Below are 23,899 nucleotides of genomic sequence, written 5' to 3'. Positions count from 1 at the left end.
GTTAAAAGAAAAAAAAAAAAAAAAAACACCAACATGCAACCCACATTTTGTTTTTGAATGAAGTATAGAAATTATAAATTTCCACTTTATTCTAGCCTAATTCATTATGCTTTCAGCTGTTTTGATTGCTGCAGAAGGAAAAGGAAAGAATTTTGGACCTGAGTCCCTGTGATATCCCACCTCTGCCAATTAAAGCTTCTTTGCAGTGGTGTGATTATGAAAATCGCATAGAGGGTTAAAAGATCCAAACTTTTGATTTGGAATCCTAAATCCAAAATTTGTTCGAAATCCTTATTTCAAAGGGCAATATTTAAGAAAAGAATTGGAAGAGCAGGACATTCCTCCATTCCATCCATATGGAAATATTGGTCTTTTAGGTTTTTTTAAAGAAGACTGGATATTCAATTTTTTATTTTTATTTTTAAAGGGGGACATTCAGGGGAAAAAAAAATGACCAGGCTTTTTAGAACTTCCTTAATTTAAGAAGTTGTTTTTTAATTTTTTTTCTCCTTCCTTTTCTGTGATTATCAGAATAAATACAAGTGAGGGAGAACAGCCACATTGTGGTATTCTACAGGTCAGGCACCATGAGTAGGAATTACAAAGCCTCTGGTGTTGCAGCCTTAGGTAGCCCCCTACTACAAGGAGGTATAGACTTGGCTTTACACTCCTGTTCATTATTCTTTTTGTTGAAAGCATTCCCAGAAAGTCTCTGAAGAGCAGCAAACATAAAAACTGTTAAAGCTCTGCAGCAACTGTACTTCAAGAGCTCTGGTAAATACTAACAGGTTACCATTCCGATTTTTGGACCCTCTAAAAATATCCTAAATGAATGATGCCAGCATACAGCACTGTAATAAAGTTGGGAAAGAATAGGTCCACCTGGCATGCAGCAGAGAATAGGTTTGCTGCAGCAATCAGGGACTTAAACCCAGGCCCAGGCTGTGCACCGTGCCTCTGCCAAGTATGAACCAGACAACAGGTCAAGCCATCTTTTACCAGTATAGTCATTCTTAGCACAGAGCTACTCCAAGCACATTCACATCAAACATCTGGCATTGGCACACAAGCTAGATAATACATGTACAGTGTAAGTACAGATGAAGCAAAAGGTGTCCAAGGAGTTTGAGTCTGCCATTCCATCAATTACAACCAGCTTGAAATGGTGGGGTGGGGTGGGGTGCAAAGCAGCAGGCTTGCCACACCTCCATTCCTTCTGTGATTTTGAGAGTTGTCATGGCCTTTTTCACCCTTGTGGATTTTAATACCTTCTCCCATGGTAGTAAGTGGATCTATTAATTCCCCATCACTTTCCCTCTGAGGTGCCTAATATGCTTTTCATGCTGTAGTGTGTGGTTTCACTTTTCACTACGCTTGTTTCTAACAGCTTGCAATCATTGGGTACAGGTTTCTGATATCCTTATAGCAAGAGGACAAAATGCTCTTTTTGTGCCTTGTTGCCTTTTGCTGATAGTAAAATGTGTGTGTGTGTGTATATATATATATATATATATATATATATATATATATATATTAGTCACTATGATAGAAATGCAATTAATATCAGTTGAACACCAGACAGAAACATTTAACTCTTTTAAAAAATAACTGTGTGTTTTTGCCTGAGTTATGGTGTGATTTACTAGCAGAGATCAAGAGCAAATTTCCTATTTCAATAACTTGTGACAACTTTGGAAGAACTGCCAAAATAGACAAATTTGAATTTACTGACCTCTGTATAGAGCGTTGGCAACAGAGCACATAACATATGGGAACAGCTGTAAGGATGTTAAATATTCCAGCTGACAGGTTGGTTCTGCAATGCCAACCCATCGAGAAAAGGCTCTTCACCTCTCTGAGGAATGCTCTCTGAATGTAATTTAAAGCTGAACCCCCTCTGCCTTCTCAGTCCTTTTTGAATTGGCATCCCCACATCACCTCTCTTTCAATGTTGTGTGCATATATTGACTTTATTATTATTATTACCGTTATTATTATCATTTGAGGGAAAATCAAGGAGTAAGAGAGAAGAAAAGCTGGAGAGGAGCTTGATTTGTTTTGCAGCAGCCTAGGACAACAGTGTCTAGCTATTCTGTAGCACCTGTAGCATTTGTCACCTATGAATCCTAAATTTTAGAAATAGTCCAAGATGTAGAGCAGGGAGATGATGTGTTCACAGTGGTACAGCAGGTCAGAGGCAGAGGCTGATTTCTTGCTTCCCTGCCCAGGCTGTCGTTGCAGACTTGTTTAGTTTTAACTAGCAGGGGCTGGAATTTTATTGTCAAAGAGTTTGAGTAATTGTACATAACAGATGATTTTCTCCATGAAACCGTGAAAAATTGAAAATTTGCAAAATGGTTTATTTTTAAATGCTATCATTATTCTTTAATTTATTTAGCCATATGCATCAGCATTTCTCAGTAATTGCTCAAACAAGCACAAATAATTAACCAAGAAGACAATAAAACCATTACAAATAATAATACAGATAAGCTTTCAGTGATGCTTCCAACCTCCTGGAACTGTCCTCTGAAAGTGTTTCACAGCTTATTCTCCACAGTGGCTGTGTGCTTAGCAGCTCAGGATGGGCAGCCTGGGTGAGAACTGGGCTTTGGGACAGTGGGACAGTCTCCGCCAAGATACTGATGGGTAGTGATCCCCTACCCTGCTTCTGGGAGCAATGACTGATGCTGCTGTATACTTCTCCCAGAAACCCGAAGATGTTTTCATCCGGGGTGGTCTCAGAGAAGGGATGTGGCATTTACAGTTAAACTACAGAAGAGTAAACCCAACTGTGTTTAAGTCTATGGATGATGTGTGATACATCCAAATAAATCCAATTGCATTGATTGTTCAAATTCTCCATATATGTGCACCCTTAGTTCAAATTGTGATTCATCTTATCATTGTAATCAACATTATGGCTGTTGTGGTAATTGGTAAGCGGTGTTTCTGAAAATTGATTAAGCGAAATGGTTAGCGGGAAAGAGCCACCTGTACCTGGGCAGTGGTGGGTGTTGGATATCTGGGGCTGTTTGCTAGTCAGAACCAGCTCACGGGGGTCCTGTTTTTCCTCAGATGTAATGAAAAAAGACTCTGTATGTGATCCCTCCAGCCCACATCCACTCTAACTGTGGATGTGGCAAAAGACATAGCTTATCGCTACGTACCCTCTGTGCTGGACTTCATAATCATGGTCCTATAAGCCATTTGAACCTTCAATTTAATATCATGAACAAACACGAAAAAGAACAGAAACAGCTTCCTGGTGCTAACAACCTATGTTTCACATAGCTCAAATTGATTTATTCAGGTCAGCAATCAGTGTCACTTCTGCAGCTGGCAGAATAACTATTGAAGTTTAAAACTTTCACAGACATGAGCACCTTAAAAGTCATACTTCTGTCTGAATACTTTATCTATAATGGTTACAAGTGACAACTAAGATCATAGTAGCTGAAAGAAATATGAGTGGAATATGTTTCCTCTTATTATTTTGGTTGTGTTTACTTTGTGCACAGCAACATTTTGCATATTGCCACCTTGCTTTCAAAAGCATGTAAGCAGTTATTTTGGCCCTGTTTCTGTGGATATTTAACCCAACAGAAAAAGGGAGAGGAGCTCAGGAGAAAAAATTGGAGATGTTATTTTATCAATAGAAACTGGTCATGAGCAGTTTGAGTAGGTGTGCTGAAATTGCATTTAACCCAGTTAAAAGAAAGTAATCATGTCATTCTTTATGATTTTGCTGAACTCATGAGAAATGTAGATAAGAATAAATGGGAATCAGAAAATAATTATATATTTTTAAGTTCTTCCTTCGTCTTTTGTTAGACAACAAAGTAATTGTGAAAAAGATCTGTGCTGTGGCAGAAATCTTCCTATCTTCTCCACTGTGATCTTTGTTTTGTTTTGTTTTTAGTTTATGTTGTATTTTCTTTTTAAAATATTTAGTCATGCAATAGCATCCACAGTACCAGCTTATTGTAAAGATAACAAATATCTAGTACTAAAAATACAAATTCAATGCAGAGAGAAATAGATTAAAGAAAAATAGACCAATTATGTTTACTGCAGGTCATCACAACACAGCATAAAAATTCTGCAAGTGCAATATTTTCCATACCTCTGTGGAAACATGGGTTAACCACTCATATCTCTGAGATACTGCCCAGTAACCACGAACAACACCGATTCTTCTTTCAAGCCAAAATGCAGCTTTCTTATACTTTGACTTCCTGGCTCTATTCAGGATCAGAGACGCAATTTTTGCTGAATTTCAAGTTGAATCACAAAGCAGGAAGAAGAAAATCCATTCCTGTTCACGTCCAGTGTCTGCCTTACAGACCTTTGTGTCTCACTGTGTGCCCGGAGATTGCCCTACGCCTACAACTGTCACAAGAAGAATTATGTTTACACTGATATTACTAGCACAGATACTCCCAGGTCAAAAGTTTCAGGCGCAGATTTGTCCAAAAGGGATGTCTGGTGCTACAGATAGGATTCAAATGTTTTTCTTACTTATCTGATGATACAAAAGCTGTTTTGGTTTGGTTTTCATAGTTATGCATATTGATGAAAGCAATGTTTGACTGAAATTACCAAAGGACACAAGGAGGTGCAGAACATCCTCTGAGATGTGTTTTGTGATCTCAGTTCTTGCATGGACAAACACAAAAGTAGGCTTTTATTCAAAGGGATCAGTCTTCCCTGTCATTGTGGGAAGATTAGTCAGTAATTTTGCTACCAATGCAGATATCAGTATTCTGCTGTGTAGAAGGTAGTGGGGATAACAAGTATCGGTGCTCTTTGCTTATGTAAATAGTGAATGGATTATTTGCAGTGCCTGATTTAATTTTAAAATGTATTTTAGCACTTCTAACCAATTCCAGTTCTGACTGAATAACATCAACAATGTATTTTGTTTTTTATGTATTAATTGATTTTGTTCTCTGTGCCACAGTACTCCAAACCAGATAGGCATCCTGGGCCTGTTCTGGACAAAGTTATGGAGTCTAGCTTTTCAGGCCCTCAGTCTTTCCCAGAGGCCTTGTCTCCTGACAGAGGAACCCAGCCCATCAAGCAACATAGGTAAGCAAATGGCTGTCTGATGGCAGGCTGCCGAGAGATGTTGCTGAACTGGTGATACACGGACAGGATTATTGTGCTCCGGGACTGGGAGATGTGCGGAACCATACGATACTAATAGAGCCTTAGCCTACTCATTAAGCAGATGTCCAAGCATTTTCTTATCTGTCGACATAAAAGGCATTAAAAGCGCTCACCAACTACGTTTTGCAAAGGTCCTAGAGGAAGCATTAAAAGACATCCCAGCTATAGAGACAGACCACCAAATGAAATAACTCTAGTTTGAGAAATCATTAAAAACAAGACTTTTCTTCTCAATGTTCCTGAAGTTAATGACTTATTCTTCAAAGAAAGGCATGCTTGAAAACTTCCAGCCTTTCTCACTCTTTCTTTAAACAAATAGTACTTGAAATTAATAATGACTTATTTGTGAACATATGGTGGCTTTTGAAAACTAGTCTTTACAAAATTTGGATGCACGTTTTTTCCAGGAGTAAAAGAAGAGGAATGTCAACCATCACTGGGTGGCATTTGGGTTAGAATTCTACTTTTAGCCTTTCTGTGTGAAAAACAGTGCAGATGCTTTGTTATAGGACTAGAAATCAAGCTTGTGATTGGTATAAGCAGTATGGTTGGGGGAATTGTAACAATAATGTGTTTCAGATGTCAGATTGAGATAGAAGGAAGGCTGAGAAAAAAGAGATAAGAATTTTTTTGGCTAGGTAATCTAAAAGGAAGGATTTATTAATTTTTAATTAAGGACAGCATTTTAAAGTTACTAAAAAATAGTCTGGGATTGCATGAGGTAGTAATCTAACTTCTGTGGCATCTAATGTAAAGCGGAGAGGGCACTTTCATTGCAGCCTCCCAGTCAGCTACATGTTCCTTCTTCTTTGAATGAAAAGAGAAGGAATAAAAAGCCTACCAAAATTCACCATATAAACTAGGAAAGGATATTTGGGTCCTATCTACATTTGTCTTACTGAAGCCTTTAATTTGGCATGAAAAAGTAATACCAACTTGTAATACCAGTAATATCATGTCAGATCCACTTATTAGGGCTTCTTCCTTATTCCACACAGATTTTTTATACACAATTAGTAATTTTACTAAGCATAAGATGAAATCTGTAACTGTTGTCAGAATGCTTTCCACTTGAAGCTTTGGGGAGACTTTTTATCTCAATTTAGTCAAAAGGTGAAGTTTAAAGAAAAGACATTGACATTCACTTATCTTTAATAACATTATTGCAACACTCAAACTTGAAATTATGTAGGTGCTACATTACTACATTATTAAGCTTAAAATGTGGAAATAAGGGCTAAAAATATTTCTTGTTTATGACTACTTCTTGAAAGCTGAATGACTCTGGATTCTGTTTTCCATAGGGAAAATAAAGAATAAGTCTCACAGAATTTACAGTGAATTAATGCAGAATTCCAGAGTACTTATTTTAACACCTCTATGCACCAAAATCTCTGTTTACTAAGGGAAAAATATATAGTTTTATACTTTCAGATATCAAACACTGGACTAAATTAAGAGTCTTTTCTTCAGAACTGCTTTTAAGATGTGGAATCACTAGCTTGATTTATATTCTTTTTGTAGTTCTATAACTTAAGATTTATTATACAAGGGCCTCACTTTATAAAACATGCAACAGACTTCAACATGTCACTGACTTATAAGGCTATCTTTGATTTATGCATCATGTGACAGCTTCCTTATTCAGTTATTCAGTTTCTTTAGTTTCTAATTACTGTTCAGTATGAAATAGCTTTATTTCCCCTTCCATTTCATTTTTGTGATGTCCATCTATTAAATCACAATCTAGGTACAATTAGCACTTATTTATATATTCAAATAAGGCTAAACGATTAAACTTTTTTTCTTTTTTTTTTTCTTTTTTCTTTTTCCTTTTTTTCTTCTCTGAGATGCATTTTGTCCTAACCATCCCTTCATTTCATTCCATTGAGGTGTTTCATCCAAACTAAGCAGTGACATAGGCTTGAAGTGATACTAGCTTAAATTCTTAGGTCTCCCTAAGATGGACAATTAGAGAAAAATAGAGCAAGTGCAGTATCATGTCTTCAAAATCACATGAGCCTGGAAAAATTATAGCAGCTCTCCAGGTTCTCTATTTTACACTATTGTTAAACTATTACTGCTCTATTTCCGCTCACTATGGAAATATTTTGTTCCATGACTAGAACTGTTTTCTCTGTTGGTGCTTCCGAGGGTATTAATGATGGGTGATTATTTCTTAAATCAGTAGCTGTCTGTTCACAGTTTCTACAACCAATGCAATTTTGGCCTGACAGTAAGACTATCGAGGTAGGAAATCATTCTGGGTTGCTGAAATTTGACTGACAGAGATCATCTGGTTATTTCACTCAGATTACTAGATAATAACAATTTTCTCACTCTGCCAACCTCAGTTGCATGCAAGGAATTACAATAGAGATGAAAGAGTTGAATTACCACTGCATCTTACTCCTAAAATATTTCCTGTCTTATGCACTGTTAATATTGTAGAATTTTACACCACCTGCTTACATATGTAAAACAATCCATAATATTCCTAGAACTGGAAAATAACAAGTATGTTTAATGAGTAAACTTACTCAGTATGCTCAGTTTCATCTCAGGTTATCTGTTGGTTTCACTAAGAAAAACCCCTGCTGTCTTTGTATCTAACTGATAGAAACAAATTACGGTTTTGTTAACTTTTGGACCGATGTGTGATCCCTTTGAGTAGCAGTTTTCTTGGTAATTAGTCATACTGACTTTCCTTCATTGATTCATTCATCATTGATTTTAGAGGGATTCATTTCAGAGAATGCTTTGATGAAAGCCAAATGCAGAGGCTTTCAGTTTAAAGCAGTTGTATTGTCTTGCAAAGGCACCAAAATACAAAAATTTTACTCCAAATTGTAAAATAATTTGTGGTTGCGTTTTCAATGAATTTTTAACTCCATAAAAACCATGTTAAAACCATGTTTTAGTCTTAGCAAGCATTTTACTCTTTATGCTCTCTGTATAATTGATTCAGTTTACGTTAAATGGAATAGTAAATCTAAGCTATTATGTAAATAAAGTTATTGGATTAAAAAGAACAAATGCTGATAAACTAATGCAACTAAGGAAGCTTGAGATGGGAGAAAGTATAAAGAATCTGGTACTTCACTCCCTCCTTTCCGTCCTTCCCCCCTCCCCCCTCCCCCCCCCCCCCACACACACAGTTTTCTGGAGAAGTTTACTTTTTCAAAAATGGCGTAAAGAGATTAGGGTCTAGGGGGGTAGGCAGAGAAACAAAATATCACAGAGAACAATAGGTCATGCTTGAAGTGAACGTTTCCAGAAAGCACTGAGATTTCACGATTACTGGTGATTCTGTAAGTAATTAAGTGTTCCTGCTGTATGAGTACTAGACAGAAAGAAGCAAAGCTGATGGTGGGACAGAGGTTATATATGAAGCAGTTACGGAAATTCTGGATGAATGTATTTCATTTTTCAGTTAGGATGATTGTTTGAGGACAATGGTAGAACAGGAGTAGAATAAAACATATGAAAATAGACATTATTGACGGTCAAAATGGAAATAAAATGCAGAAATCAATGCCCTTGAGTGAGAACATACTGAAGAAATTACTTAAAACTTAGGGTAAACATAGATAAGGATCTAGATATGAGGTAAAGAATAAATCAAATAGCCTTAAAGAGTTGAGTAATGCAGATAGATCAAAACTCTGCAGTAATAAATACAAGGTCAGGCATTTGGGAACTAATAACAAAATTTTATCTGATATATTGAGAAACAAATGGGGAAGAAAAGGTTCAGTATATGCTACTCGGTGAAAGGATAAATAAGTCACAAAGTGACACATGTGCAAAAGGTAAATGGGATGGGAGGAAATATTAGTTAAGACATTTCCATCAGAAAGTCAGAAATTTTAGAACTACTTCATAAGACACTGATATCACCACATTTGAATATAGCATGAGAACACACCAGTATTATCTTGTGTATTTAAAATGGCCTCCTGATTAGTATGAGCTCAAATTGCCTGATGAGCTAATACAATAATACAAGGAATGAATAATCTGTGTTCCACAGAACGGATTAGAGAGTCTGTCTTGGTGTAGTAAATGAAGACTGAAAAGAGTATATGGCAGCTGCTTATAAATACCTCAGAGAAAGCGTAAGGAGAAGTAAAAGACCAATTGAAAATGAAAGAGTATGATGGCACAATGAAAAATATATGTAGATTAGATGTTTTCCTAAAGTAATCTCTGGTGTCTTGTTACATGATTGCTGAAACCAGGTTGGACGAGGCCCTGGGCAACCTGATCTAATGCATGGTATCCTGCCCATGGCGGGGGGGTTGGAACTAGATGAACTTTAAGGTCTCTTCCAACCCAAGCTATTCTGTGATTGTATGAAATGCTTGGAATAAATATAGGATGCTACTGAGATTTATATATATATATATATATATATATGTATATATATATATATATATATACGTATATATATATATATAACTATAAGACTAGTAAAAATTCTCAGTTTGCTTATGTCACAGCTTTTTGGCATAATAATCTCTACATTCTTTGTATTACTTCAATCACATACAGATTTATAGATCTGTTGAAGTTAAAAAGTGATGTTAACTTTCTTCTTTGGGGGCTTTCTGTGACACGGACTCCAGTACAGACTCACTGTTTCTTTGTCATCTCATTCGTGTTAGCAGTCTGCCAAAAGGACTTCATGATACAGTATTATGCTGCCACATGGTATTTATTGAGAGATGCTTATGTTCTCAGATGGAACAGATCCTTTTTATTAAAATGGAAAATTTGTTGAAAGTCTGTATAGATAGTTGATCTAAACAAGTGTTAGCTATAGATAGTGTATTTAGCATAAAAATGTAGCTCCCAGGGAGTATCAAAAAATGCTGTTTTTGTGGTAGCTAGCTCTGTCATTGGGGTTTGTATTTACCGTTCCTCTCTTGGAAGGGCAAGCAGCACGGCTTTCAGCCTTAGCAATATTTGCATCTTGTTATCAGTACAGAATATTGTATGTAATATAATATAGCTCTCTGTATAGTTTTTGCAGATACAGAGCCAGAGTATTTACAATCAGTTTTAGAACTTCCCTTCCTTCCTCTGCTTTGCATCTTTCTGTTCATGTATTGCAGCTCAACAAAGTTTTTAAAACAAAACCACCAAAGCAGGAAGAGGGAACATTTAAATGTTTTTATCATCTTTTTAGCATCTTTCTCTTGGATATCTAATTCAGAGTGGGACACCAGGGGGCATCTTGAGAACGCAGGGAAAATGTGAAGGCAGAGACATAGAAGGAATACAAGATGTACCAAGGAAGAGTTTGATGGGAATCAAAATGATGTGACAGTGCTGTCATCACAAGAGAAAACACGACTGAAGAGGCAGGAAAAATAATAAATAAATAAAATAAAGATAGACGTTGTTATAAGCAATATTTCTGTAGCTCCATTGTCCTTATTAAATAAGAAGGGATTCCCATCTAAAGTTTTAACATTTTAATTGTGCTCCTCTTGTTAATACTTTTCATGTTTCTGTTAACAAAGGTACTTTTGATTGTGTTCATGAGATGTATAATCAATTTTGTTTAGTAATTAAAAAATAGTACAGGATGATTCCCAGCATTATTGTAAATTCACTACAAGTCATCTCCTCTTCATGAACAGGTAATGCACTTGGGAGTTGCGTATGTGTCTTGAACAGTCCACTTCCTGAGAAAATCTTTGTTTTAACTCAGTTGCTCAACCTAAAGACAATTTCACATAAAACAATTTTATTTCAAACCATTAATTCATAAGAACTAAATTTCTCCCTAGTTTATTAATTACTTGTGAATCATTTCAAACCTATTCTGATTTTTGTTATTCTTGACAAATCAAGAGATCGGAGACATATCTGCTACAGCTTTCCTTGTTGGTCTGCTTTATTGAACAGCCCAGTTTCATGGACTGGTCTCTTCTATCTACGTAGACTGGAGTACAGACCAGGGATGAAAATATAATGGTGACTAAAGAAGGGTAAACAACCTGGAAAAATTATAAGGACCTTGTTTTCCTCAGAGAGGGGAAGGCTTCACATGAGCAGTAGAGCAGAAGCCTGAGAGAGACTGTATTAGAGTTATTGGAGGAAGACACAGTTGGACAGTTTGGGGAAAAAGGAGTCACATTTTCATAGGATTTCCCAGTATTTCACAGTAAATTTGCCTTGGCCAATCGTACAAATGATTTGTGTTCATTTTCACCTTCTTTTTTCCTTCAGAAACGCCAAAAGCCTGAGAATTTAACATTAGCAACAGTTTGGCCTCTCAAGGCTTGTCGGTGCTGCAGCTGCTGCGGTTGCAGGAAGATGCCAGCCTGTGCTTAGATCACTGCAGCCCAACCAGCCCATCCTCCTTTAGTGGGATGGAGGATGTGGCAGCAGAGGGAGCGAGAGGAGTTTCAGTACAAGCTGAGGGAAGTCTACATAGGGCATTAGATGCATCTTTCCTGCAGATTATCCAAATTATCTCAGGTGTACATGTATGTGTTGCAATTACATCTGTTACAGACACAGCGTGTACATGAATTTGCACATGCATGCCCATGTGCTCTCATCCAGCAGGGAAGATGCACAAGAGCATCAAACCAACTACAATTTAACAGTGCCTTTCTAGTTTCAAATATCTGCAATCAGTCCAAAGTTTGTTAAGTTATAATCAGTTTGTTGACTTTCCTAGTACATTGATGAATATATTGCAATCAATAATAACGCAAAAAAAAAAAAAAAAAAAAAAAACCACTAAATTTCATTAGCCTTTGTGAATTATTCATTCAGCTGCATCTTTTAAGACTCCCTGATCTAATAATCTGTTTCCTGAGCAGAAATTGTCAATTGTTTTATGATGTGGTAATGTTATTTTACAGAGTAGGAACTGTATCTCACAGTTTGAACCCAGCCTTCCAAATTGAAAAGCCAGTACTTCACTCCAACGTGGTTTGTCGTTTCAATTTTTTTTTTTGCAGCCTTCATAATAGCTAAAGAAAAATCTATTTAAGGAAGCATCAGAAGTCCTCAAGGGAGTGCTATTGCTATGGGTTATTGATCTTTTCAATTAAAAAACACCAAGAAAGCATAAGCGTGAAGAGAACAGAATAGAGACCATAATCGAACATGGGTAGTTCGAGTAGAGCCTGTTGAGTTTCTTTCTTATGTTTTCACTTTGAGGAGAAAGGTTATGTTTTAATGAAAATGTATGTTCCAAGAGAATTTGTCCAAGATACTTGATCCAAGCAAGAATTGCTTGAGGAGTAGATGTGACCCTAACTATTAATAATGTTTCCACTAGGTATAAAATGCAGATTGCTAATAAGCCATGTTACAATAGGAGAGGTAAATATAGGAAACGTCTTTTGCATAGATGAACTGTGTCAGAAGTTAAAATTATTCACCTAACCAAGGATAATTCTTACAGAGCGTCTATGAAACCTATACTAAAACATCATTAAGGATGTGACAGGATCTTAGATAATACATACACATTTCTGAGACCAGGGAGAAGAGAAAACCTGGAGAAGAAGGGCCCAGTGAAGAGAAATAGCGAGTAGCTGGCAAATGAATAGCTAGTCATGCTGTGCAGTACTGTGACCTGTTACCAGTATAAATAGGTTATGTTTTGACATAATTGTGTGTTCCTTTATTTTTCTATTAGAAACAGCTGGATTTATGGTTAATATAACACAGCTACGTGGATTCTAGACACCTTTTAATTTCTGTATGACATGGAAAAAATCCATTCTTTTTCCTAAACACTATAAAAATGTTGCTTACAAAAGCAATTTTCTAAAAATAAGTAGAAAACTATTACTTTATCATATTACAGTTTATATTTTATATCACATAAAGAAACATCTCTGTACTTGTCAATATCTGTAAAAATAATAAAATCAATGTATATAATGCAAACATATATCAATGTATATAAAATAAGAATAAAACAGTATCAAAAGAAATCTTGTCAAAATGGAGGAAACTTGTATCATAGATGTTTTTTCAAGCTGGAGTTCAGAAGCTTCATTAATATATTTTTTTTCCAATGTAATGTTATATCAACAAGCAGGACCCCTAAGCTGATAGGTGATATAATGGACTTTAAGATCTGATTTTGAGTTCAGGTCTAGGTATTATGGAGCTCTGCTGTTTATTTTCACTGTCTGAGTGTTCAACTCCTTACACCAGGATTATGGTACACAGCATGGATAAAAAAAAAAAAAAAAAAAAAAAAAGAAAAAAAAAAGCATCCTTCTTCAAGTACAAGAGAACATTTAATATACCAGTCAATTACTTTCATTCCTAGAAGGGTTGTGATGTATTAGATATGGCGTAAACAGTAGCTAGCTGTGGATTATAGCAGTAGATTTCCTTAGAGAATTTCTGCTGACATCGTAGACTGTCACTGCAAAGTTTATAAAATCCGTAATCCATGCATTATTAATTCAGAATCTTTACTTTGCAGAAGTTTACGCTTTTGCTGTGATAATTTTTACTGTACCCTTGATGTTGTTCCTAGAAGTCTCTCTTCATGCTGCAGCCCAGGACAAAAAAGTGGGATGCTACATAGAAATGCCTTTCGGAGGACTCCTCCCTTACCTCGGGGTAGGTTCAATGGAATTACAGGACCAGCATATCAACAGCTAGAAGAGTCAAGGATCACAGACCAGGACACAATGCCTTGTCATGGGTAAGTAATACAATAACCATAGTGAGTTTGTTAGTGAATGCTTTAGGTAGTTAACATGCTTAGCTATTACGGTCCTTCCAGCTTTGTTGTAGTGTACTTTGGGTCCAGTTCATAGTGCTGAAAGCAGACAAATGTTTTTTGCGTACTGGCTGGTACTTTGGAGGTAACATGCTTTTACCTGGCTGCCTGCTCTTCCTTAGCCTTTCAAAGTGTGTAGGAGTAGTGATCAGCACCAGCGCTAAGTGACTGCCAACACTGTACTCTACAGCACTGCTTGGAAAAGTAGTTCTAGTAACTTTTGCACAGAACTTTCTTCCATCAGTACTGGACAAATGAGAGGAAATAATTCAGAAGGCCAACTTTCATGTTTATTAACTAAATCTTTGTAGATTGTGTGTTTGCTGTAGACTGAAGACCAACCACTTCACACAGGTTTGTCTTTGAACACACACAAAGAACATGATATTTTTTATTTTTTAATTCATCTCCAGCTGTACATAAGGTCTGAATTTCAGAAGTGCTCCCGAGCACCTACAGCTGCCTTTGAAGTCTTTTGCAATTGCCAAGTTGTTTTGCATAATATTTACATATCCCTATAGATTTCCAAAGGCTTCCCGGAATCATTGCAAACACACTACGTGTAGTGCTAGCAGGAATGCCTGCAGTGGGTTGTGATAACCCTGGTTTCATTTGAACATGCTAACTCCCAGCTAAGTGAGGTGAAGGGTGTGCACCCAGGTGGGCAGAGGCAGGCAGTGCACGTCCCCCCAGCTCCTCTGGCCCCTCTCCAGCCTGCAGCTCATGTCCCTGCCCATGGTACCCTGAGGGAGGGCGGTTTGTTCACTAGATCTCTTGTAGCTGTATCTGCCTAACAAAGCTGGCCACAGTCATTGGCGGAGGCAGACTATGAGTGGGGCTTGCCTAGGATGGAAGAAAACAAATCAGCAAAAGCTTTGGATTTCTCTAGACTTCTGCTCAAAAGTTCAGATTCATCTCATACTTTTTTCATTTGTTGCTGTTGGCTTCTTCAAAAGCCAACAAACTCGTTAATACTTCTTACAGTAAATATACTGCTGTTCATTTGTACAATAATGTATCTATAATTCCTTAAGAAAATTTTGACTCTGAATGCAATCCTTACTGTTATGGGCAGGTTACCACATGGCAGTGTCTTGCAACACAGGCTGTAAAGGAAAGCTGCAGCTTCTTCCAGGTTGAGAAGTGAGGTAGAAAACACAGCAAAGCTGTCTTGTGTTTTAGCTGTATTTACTCCTCCCTAGGAAATCAGGGTATGATATTAAAAGTATCATCTTGCACTGGCCTGTTGCCACTCTGCAAAAGGTTGACTTTTCAACTGCGCTGTGACCTCTTCTGGCCTCAATTCCTGAAGCACTTCATCCTTATTTTCTGCACTGTGCATGTCTGTAGGATTTCACTTTCTTCCTACTGCCCCTAACAGTGGGACCTTTCCTCAGAAAGAGCCCTGCAAATACATCAGCAGGTGCTGTAGTGACAGGGAGTCATGGCAGTATGCGTCTGTCTGGTTTATATTGGTTTGATACCAACATCCAACATTTTAAATTGGTTTGATACCAACATCCTTAAACCAGTGCGCATGAGAAGTAAATATAAAGATGTCAATGTTAGGCATGAAAATAAAAGCAAATCTTTGATCTTGCTTTATTACAGTGTTTCACTGATGATGGCTTTTACTAAAAAGAAGTCTTTAAAGAGAATAACAATGCTTTTTGCATGTGACACAGTAATGAAACACTCTTCAACCAAAATATAAATACACAACTTATGTCTGAACAAAAATAAAAATTGATTCGCTAATTCTACTTTCTGTGAAATTCCAGGGACAGTTTTTCCCCAAATCTGCATCTTACCACCTGAATATCCCCCAGTTTCAGATTGCTGGTGTTCTCAATAGTTTTCCAGCCCAGCTGAGCACGTTCCCTGCCCCTGCAGAAGCTGTGGTCCCTTTGCTGCTGTGAGGAAACACCAGCTCTCGTTATTTGCAAATCTAACATTTGCAGAGTTCAAGTCAAATACAACTGATACCAATCAATTTATCAGTATGCTACTCAAAGCAGCAGAAATACCTGCTTGAAACGAGGGGCTTAAGGAAAACAAACCATCTCCATGGCACTCACTTCTCAGAGCCTGATGAGTATCTCAGTGTGTCACCAGTGTGCACGCAGGGAGGTGGACAGCATTTTGAGCCCGTGCTTTCAGTGACGGCTGTTTGCATTACTTGGTGTTAGCTGCTAGAAGTAGTGTCCTGTGTCTGCAAATGTGTATTTATACAGGTAGAAATGTGTTTACAGATAACCGTATGCTATGTACCAGTAGACATACAGGTGCATGTGCTTACAAGGCTGAACTGAAGCCTGTTACTGCCACTGCAATGACTCCCATTCATCACAATGGACTTGGCCATCAAGCATATGCAGTGAGCACCTACAGCAGTAGGCCTTACAGCAAAGCTGCTTGTGCTGTGCTGAGTAAAACCCATTTTGTATTTAAAGTTCTGATCTCTTCTGTATCACTTTAATGGCTATTTTAAGGGGCAGTATAATTATTATGCTTCTTTCAGCTTTATTCTTTGATGCAAACTCTTGAAAACTGTGTAACCGATATTTACTGTTGCAGATTGATACATGTTTGCATTTTTCATTTTGCTTGGAGGAAGGGTGGACAGAGCTGCACTTTGAAGTACATGCATATGCTTGAATTTATTCAGACAGAAAATGTTTTTTCTTGTTTTGGTGGTTTTTTTTCAGATAAAAATGATACAGATATCTTTCTTAAGGGAAACTATAGTTCTGGGAAAATTTAATTATAGGAAAAAAGTAATTATGGTTCTGCACTTATAAATACTTATTGAAATTTAAGTCTCTGTTGAAAACAGCAACAGTCTGGTGTCACAAGTAGAAACACGGACCTGTTTGTAACCAAAATCTGGCTCTCGCATGGCTCAGAAGTCATATCCCTACTAGTTTAACATGTCACTTGTTACACACTGTATGCTTTAATTCAGCCTCAGTCCTCCTTTGAAAGCTCTGTGAGCAAAGGACAGAAACGTAATTCTGGCATAAATTTGGTGCATTGATCAAAAAAATCTATGGAAATATGCCAGGCATTATGTTACATGTTATTGTTGCTGCCAATTAGTTTTCAAAATACCAAGAACAACTGAATCCCTTTTGTGGAACTACAAAATGTTACTGTTTTCTCACCAAACCCATTCAGATAATTCCATCTTTTTTTGGTTTTGCTCATACATCATCCATATAATAAATACATCCATTGCATGTGAAATTCATTAAAAAAAATTCACTCCCTTTGTTTTCAGGGTGCAGCCCAGAATATATTTAGGGCCTGAATTACCAAAAAAGGGAATATCGCAGCTGATGAGATCCCTCCAGCTATAGTCGATTGAACAATTATATAATAAGCAAATGCAAAGGAAACAAGAATGGGCACAACCCACAGGTCTGCACTTTTTTGTTTTCCTTTTTTTTTTTTTTTTTTCAGTTGTCCTCCCTCTGGAATACTTTTGCTGATCAGTTTTTCATTCATACTGATTCTTAAAAACTGTTTGAAAAGGCCCTTGGTAAACGGCTAGAAGTGTGTCTAAGCACAGAACAAACATAATTAACCAAAAGCTGAGTCCCACCTGGTTCGGCCATAAAGCATGTATAGCATGTTCAAGAAGCGCTGTTGGGTATCCTCACAAGCCACTTGCTTCATTATTCCCCTGGGTCCCACTTCCCAAAGCAGTATCTCATTCCATCAGATAGCAACAAGGTTCGCAATGCCTCCTCCTTATCGCAGAGTTCCCAGCTGTGGTTTCTGCTCTGCTGGGGAGGCTGCTGCAGAGCTGTAGTGCAGCGGCTGCACAGCAGTGCACGCGTGCACGTGTCTGGGCTAATGTGTTGAGCAGTTGTACAAACACACTGCCACAATAGATGAGCTAATTACAAGTCAGTGGCACTCTACTAGAAATGAGCCTAAAGATATTTACTCCTCTTTTTTTCTGTCTGACAGCTTACCAGGAGGATGGGGCCAAAGGAAACCTTTCCACTTAATTAGCACTGTACACTAATATCAGACTGCAGCTGTTTTGTACTCTTTAATTCCTGTTCCTAAGTTCTCTTTCTGCTAATGCCAAAAGAAGCAAGGCACATGTGAATAGGATATCCCTGGGGGAAGTCCAGCAAGTTTAAGCAACATTCAGAAAAATATGCTTCATGTACAAACTCAAACACCTGCCTCATGCTAGATCCAGATGTTACTTTCCTTGACCAAGGACACAACATGTTGGATTTCATCATTAGCTTGCCCTATTAAATAGTGATATGATCACAATGCTGATGATACATAAAATATGATCTGGTGAGGACGTGATGTCTGTGGTTTTTGGTAATCATGACTAGTAGAAATACTAACTCTTACAGCACTGGATTTCTAGTCAGACTTCTGAATTGGAAACATCTTTTTTTTTGGCATTGTTTCCTTTATATTTAGTTCTCATTTCCGTCTTTTTAAGTATTTCTTATAAATGAAAACATTTTCTGATCAGAACAATGAATTTGGCTGTGAAGCAAAATGGAAGTGTCAATGAAAATTCACCAAAGTTGCCTTGTACGATAAAAGAAATTGTACTATGATATGTGTTAATAGAGGATAAGCGATTTTTCTTGAAATAAAGATGAATAACATTTTCCAGGGCACAATGTATTATTTCCAGGTGAGACTTAAGAAACCAAATCATATCAACATTGGCAGTATGGGTGATTGAAAAGAACAGCACATTTTTCAGAGGTACAGTGCACTTAGATGCTCTGAGTGTCCGAAGGGGACCGCATGTGTTTCCATGCAAATAAAGAGACCAACTGGATTTTGTTTAAAATTCATTTTGTTCTGCATCTTTTTACATGTTTTCCTGAAATAGTGATTTGACATTGAGGGTTTTGATGTTCAAGAAAGCATCAATCCATTTCCCCAGTTATGAATGAAGGAATGGGATTTCAAATTTGATTTGAAAAATAGTCACGATAATAATAATACAGTGTAACTCATGCAAGCATTTAAAAAGCAATTGTCATTATTCCCATATACTGGTGGGGAAAATGGGACAGAGAGAAAAGCAGTTGTTTGCCACAGGCAGACCTGACACTACAAGCCAGGTCTCCAGAGTCTGCTGTTTTCCCCAGGGCCATACTAGCACTAAGTGCTCCTAGTGTGAAGGGAAAAAAAAAAAAAAAAAAGGGAAGAAAAAAAAAGGCAAAAAAGCCATGTAGCTTTCCAGCACAGCTCGCTGACTCGCATACAGCATTCCTCCCTCTGGTCACATCTGACTGCCCAATGTGCAACATAACCTTTTTCTTTTTATTATTCTTTTCAGGTATTCATCCAGTGGTTTAAAAACTCCTCAGAATACTTCAATAAATATGCAACTGCCTTCAAGAGAAACAACCCCTTATTTTAATAACGTGGATCAGAAGGACTTGGTCGGATATTCAACTTCAAGGGCCAACTCAGTTCCCATCATCCCATCTGTGGGCTTGGACGAAGCCTGCATGCAAATGCAAAATGTTTCTGAAGTAACAGGCATCAAATGGTGCAAAAACTCTTATTCAGCTGAACTTGTCAATGTGAGTTCCCCAGTCAGTAATTGTCTTATAGCAGAACAACACGAAGTGAAAATATTGCTAGAAACTGTGCAGGAGCAGATTCGGATTCTGACCGACGCAAGGAGGTCAGAGGACTACGAACTGGCGAGCGTAGAAGCAGAGAGCAGCGTGAGTGAAAACACAGCGTTTCTGCCCATGAGCCCCATGGCCAAGTCAGAACGAGAGGCACAATTTGTCTTAAAAAGTGAAACGCAAAGAGACTCAGTATTGACCAAGTGACTTTGTGTGGGGGTTGTGGGAGGGGAAACAAGATCTGTGCATTTGATGCTTTGCTAAACAGGAAAGGAGGAAATTAAATACAAATTATTTATATGCATTAATTTAAGAGCATCTACTTAGAAGAAACCAAATAGTCAATCGCCCTCATATCATAGTGTTTTTTAACAAAATATTTTTTTAAGGGAAAGAAAAGTTCCAGGAGGGATAAGGCGTACATCAGGTGCTTTCTAGGCAGGATTATACATACAGTTTCAGTTACAGAGCATTTTAACACTGTCCTGTTTGGCTGTCAGAAGGCTTAGGCTATGCATCCTTTTTTCAGTAAAGGCCAAGATCTTTCTTAGGTTCATTTCTGGTTTCAGGGCAGTGCTGCAGCGTGTGCTGGCAGGGGCGCAGGTCCCGTAACTCCAGCACCGGCCTGGTCCCCTCTCCCCCTCTCCTCTTGGCTCCAGGTTCATCCCAAGAGAACAAACACACAAACAACTACTTCTCGGCACTAACCGTGGAGTGACCACCAGTCCCTAACTGAGCTAAACTCTCTACCTTGCTTGAGAATGTCAGTCAGCATAAGAAAGTCAGCGGAAACGACTAGGAGCTTCAGGTCAGGCTGAGCGTGGAGTGGGATTGGGGCCTCTGGAGATGCAGTGGCCAGGAGCCCGTGGCTGCCTCGTCTTCTTCTGAGCTTTGCCTATCAGAGCTGCCTTGGTGGAGGAAGAACAAGAGAAACAAAGTGCAAAAGTGTGCGCTGCAGCAGGTTGGGTTGGTTTCTTTTGTAAGAGCGGGAATGTAAACCCCATTGTTCTTACCAACCCCTCAACGTTTCTAAGTTGTTATACTTCAAAGGCATTTGTAAGCTCTCAAGGAGCACTTCTGAGTGTGTGTGTATTTTTTTTACCTTATTTTTTATTATGGGTTGTTCAGAGATGAATCAGGGAGGTCCAGTATGATCAAAGGCCAGCCGGTAAGTGTCCATGCTGCCCTAATTTGCTCCCGCTTTCAGTTCTTCAGTCACTTTAATTAATCGTGGCTTAGGCTTGTGAACTCTAAAGCTCCAGTCCTGCAGATGGTACAGTATGGGCAGCCCCGTGATCACGCACACAGCTGATTCTGATGGGGCTATACATGAGCAGATGGTTTCCACCAAATCAATTCCTGCTGGGGATCAAGGCCTTAGAGAAGAAATGCCATTTCCTGGTTGCGGTATCCCAATTGCATTATAACCATTTTTTGCATTTGCTTTCTTTTGAGTCCCTCTTCTCCCCAGAAAATTGTAACATAATATGCCAATAACACCATGAATTGGGTTCAGTGGCCCACACATTGCAGTTTTTATTGGTATTAAAATATTTGCTTATTTGTGGAGAAAAAGAAGATGAACTATAATAAATAATTACCAAATAGCCTTCCCTGGTTAATGTCAGAAGATTGATTTTAAAACAATTACAGTATATACAGAATGTATTAAAATATTCCTTTGCAGCAAAGTAATTGTTAAATTTATTAGATGTGCCCCAGACTTTCCAGTTCACAAGTCTCAAGATTTCCCAAAATAGCACAATTGATCACACAGTGCTGTTGTATGTTTAGTCAGAATAAAGCAATATTTTAACCTCTGTCAAGTAAATTTCAAAAAGAAATGCTGAAGGTGTATGTCATTTATTTTGTGCCTAGTTAAGGCATTAAAAAAAATCCTATTCACAAGTCTTCATTCAGCAAGTCTTATTTTGGGTTTCTTTTATTTTATTTTGGTTTGGTTGTTGTTTGTTTGTTTTGTTTATGTGTGTGTGCTTTTTTGTTTGATTTTTTTTGTTTTGTTTTTAAGATAAAAGTTGATGAAATTGTCTTGTTTACAAAACTTTCTATGGCTGTAATCTTCGCTGTGTGTTTTCAATAAAAGTGTATTTGAGGGCAAACTATGCTTTATGCCCCAGGGTGGAGCATGCTTCATTCAGACTCCCTTCCTCAAAGCTACAGAGCTTTTCTTGTAGCAGTAAGACGAGACTTTCGGCTGGGATCAATCTCTCCACGACCTATTTCTGCACTATGTGGTGGCTGGGCACAATCTCACTGGGCATGAGCTGAGCTGCCTGCAGTCAGCATGGCACCAAGCCCTCACCAAATAAACCCTCTGAAAGACGAGGTGTGTTAGGTGGGGCTCAACTTCACATCAGTACATTTGCGTGATTTTCCAGTAGCTGTTTGCATCTTGCCAGCTCAGGACATGAGCGAAGTGAGCTTGCATCTGCCCAAAAGCCCTGTACAGATACCTGCAATTTACAAAAGGCTACTGTGTAAAGCTCTGAGTCAATAATCTGTGAAGCGTGCTCACAATTAGATAATTGTTTACCATTAACTTCAAGAGATGGTCTCTGCAGTAAAGTGCAGAATCCTGCCCAAATAGCTGCTTCAGTGCTAAATCTTTTCAATCCAACTGTAAGGCCTACCTACTCCCAAATCCTAGCAAACTGTGCAATCTCACCTTTGGCAATGTATTGGAAACACACTGCAAGATTTCTGTTGAAGAAAGAACTATATCATAAGCAATGCCTTTATTGAGAGAATGTGTTCACTCAGCACCCCCAAAAGACCCAGAAGGAGGGCAAGAGCAATGTATTTAAGAAAATAAAATGTTTGATTGAATGACAGATGAAGATCTGAAATGGTGAGGATATCTTCAGTTCATGTTAGAGATGCGATCTTGTATTCAGCAAAGGATGTGTGACTGTTATATGTTAACTGTTCTATTCAGTTTTCAGCATGTTTGAATAGAGAGACGTTAATATTAACCATATGACAGACTAGTGTATTATTTGTTAAGAGTATCATTTCAGATCCTGTTGAAGCTGTCATGGTTTACAGAGGAAAAGAAAAAGGGTTTCAAACATCTAAATAGGTAGCCTTGATGTGAAGTGTTTCTCTGATGCAACTGTTTTCCCCCATGAACCCTCCTGCTTTACAGTGAATGGGACAGCATTTTCTCTGAGGTCTGCCAATTAGTTTCATAGAGGGCACAAAAGATTCCTTAAAGTTGCACTGAAACAGCTGAAATGGTAGGCCAAATGTTGCTTTACTTCTGAACCTTATGGTCCCATTGAACTCAGCAGATCAGAAGGGATATATCAGTGCGAAACGTAGTTTATTCCTAAAATTGCATCTGTTCCTAGCCTTGGAAACAGACTGTAATCTGCCTAAAAGAGGCTCTGAACTCCATCATTTACCTGTAACATAATTAAAAATTATATCTGACCTATGAAGTTCAAGTGTAGTCTGGTGTGAAAATTCACACTCACAGTGCTACACTCGAGTAAACTGGGAGAACAGCTAATTAAATGGAGTTGAACTTTCTCTGAACTGAGCAGATGAAGCCTGCGTCTATTCCGTGTAATGCTGGGGAGCAGAATTATGAAAGCAACGTTTTGATTTTTTCTTCTTCAAAACAGTCCAAAATAACCCTAAAAAGCAGTAGAACAGTCCCAACATTTGAATTTGAAATGTGGGTGAGTATGGGCACATCTCATGTCATCAAACACTGAAAAACTCTTCAGTTCATCCATATTACCCAAAGCTGAAATGTTTTAATTCTTGAAGGATCACATTTAGGGAAAGAAACCTACTGGTTCAACGTGCTTTTGGTAGCTGGTCACCTAGCCAAGCTCTCAGCTGCTGTACTCAGTGCTGATATATTAATGATATATTAGTCACGTCCCAAGTCTCTCCTACTCGATGTCCAATTTAGTGTCATGAAGCTTAGTAGCCTATCACAAGATGCAGAGACTTTTACATAGATTTATGGAGCTATCTTCATTCTGCATATGAAAATCAGATTCATATCAGTGTGCAAACACCCTCACTACATGCAGTACAAGGTTGGTTGGCCAAGTGCTTGGCTTGCCAAATTGATCCTTTTATAAGGGCTGAATACCATTGACTGGGCCCCAACAGGAATGAACTAAGCACCACTTAAATGTAGCTAATTCTAATGTTATTCATCAAAATCCTCTGAAGAACCTGGTTTAAATTTGGGAAAAAAAGAAAAGAAAAAAAAAGAATGAGACCATAGCACGTATATGATGAAACATGTACTAGCTCCTGAATCAAAATGTTTAAC

At 38.0% G+C, this 23,899-nt stretch overlaps 1 protein-coding gene across 7 annotated transcripts in view; it reads left to right on the top strand.

Annotated features, from left to right (window-relative positions):
• NRG3 (neuregulin 3) overlaps positions 1–22,582 on the top strand; it is a 396,301-nt gene extending 373,719 nt beyond the window's left edge. For all 7 annotated transcript variants that reach the window (XM_068688036.1, XM_068688037.1, XM_068688035.1 and 4 more), the window contains 3 exons: positions 4,964–5,091; positions 13,700–13,870; positions 19,284–22,582. In XM_068688036.1, coding sequence (XP_068544137.1) covers positions 4,964–5,091; positions 13,700–13,870; positions 19,284–19,791 — 807 coding nt within the window. In that variant the 3' untranslated portion in view covers positions 19,792–22,582. The remainder of the gene's footprint in view (positions 1–4,963; positions 5,092–13,699; positions 13,871–19,283) is intronic.
• Positions 22,583–23,899: the final 1,317 nt, after the last annotated feature.

The sequence above is a fragment of the Anas acuta genome, chromosome 7 (assembly GCF_963932015.1).
Source record: "Anas acuta chromosome 7, bAnaAcu1.1, whole genome shotgun sequence".
NCBI classification, from domain to species: Eukaryota; Metazoa; Chordata; class Aves; order Anseriformes; family Anatidae; genus Anas; species Anas acuta.
This window is presented reverse-complemented; position numbering and strand designations above follow the sequence as displayed.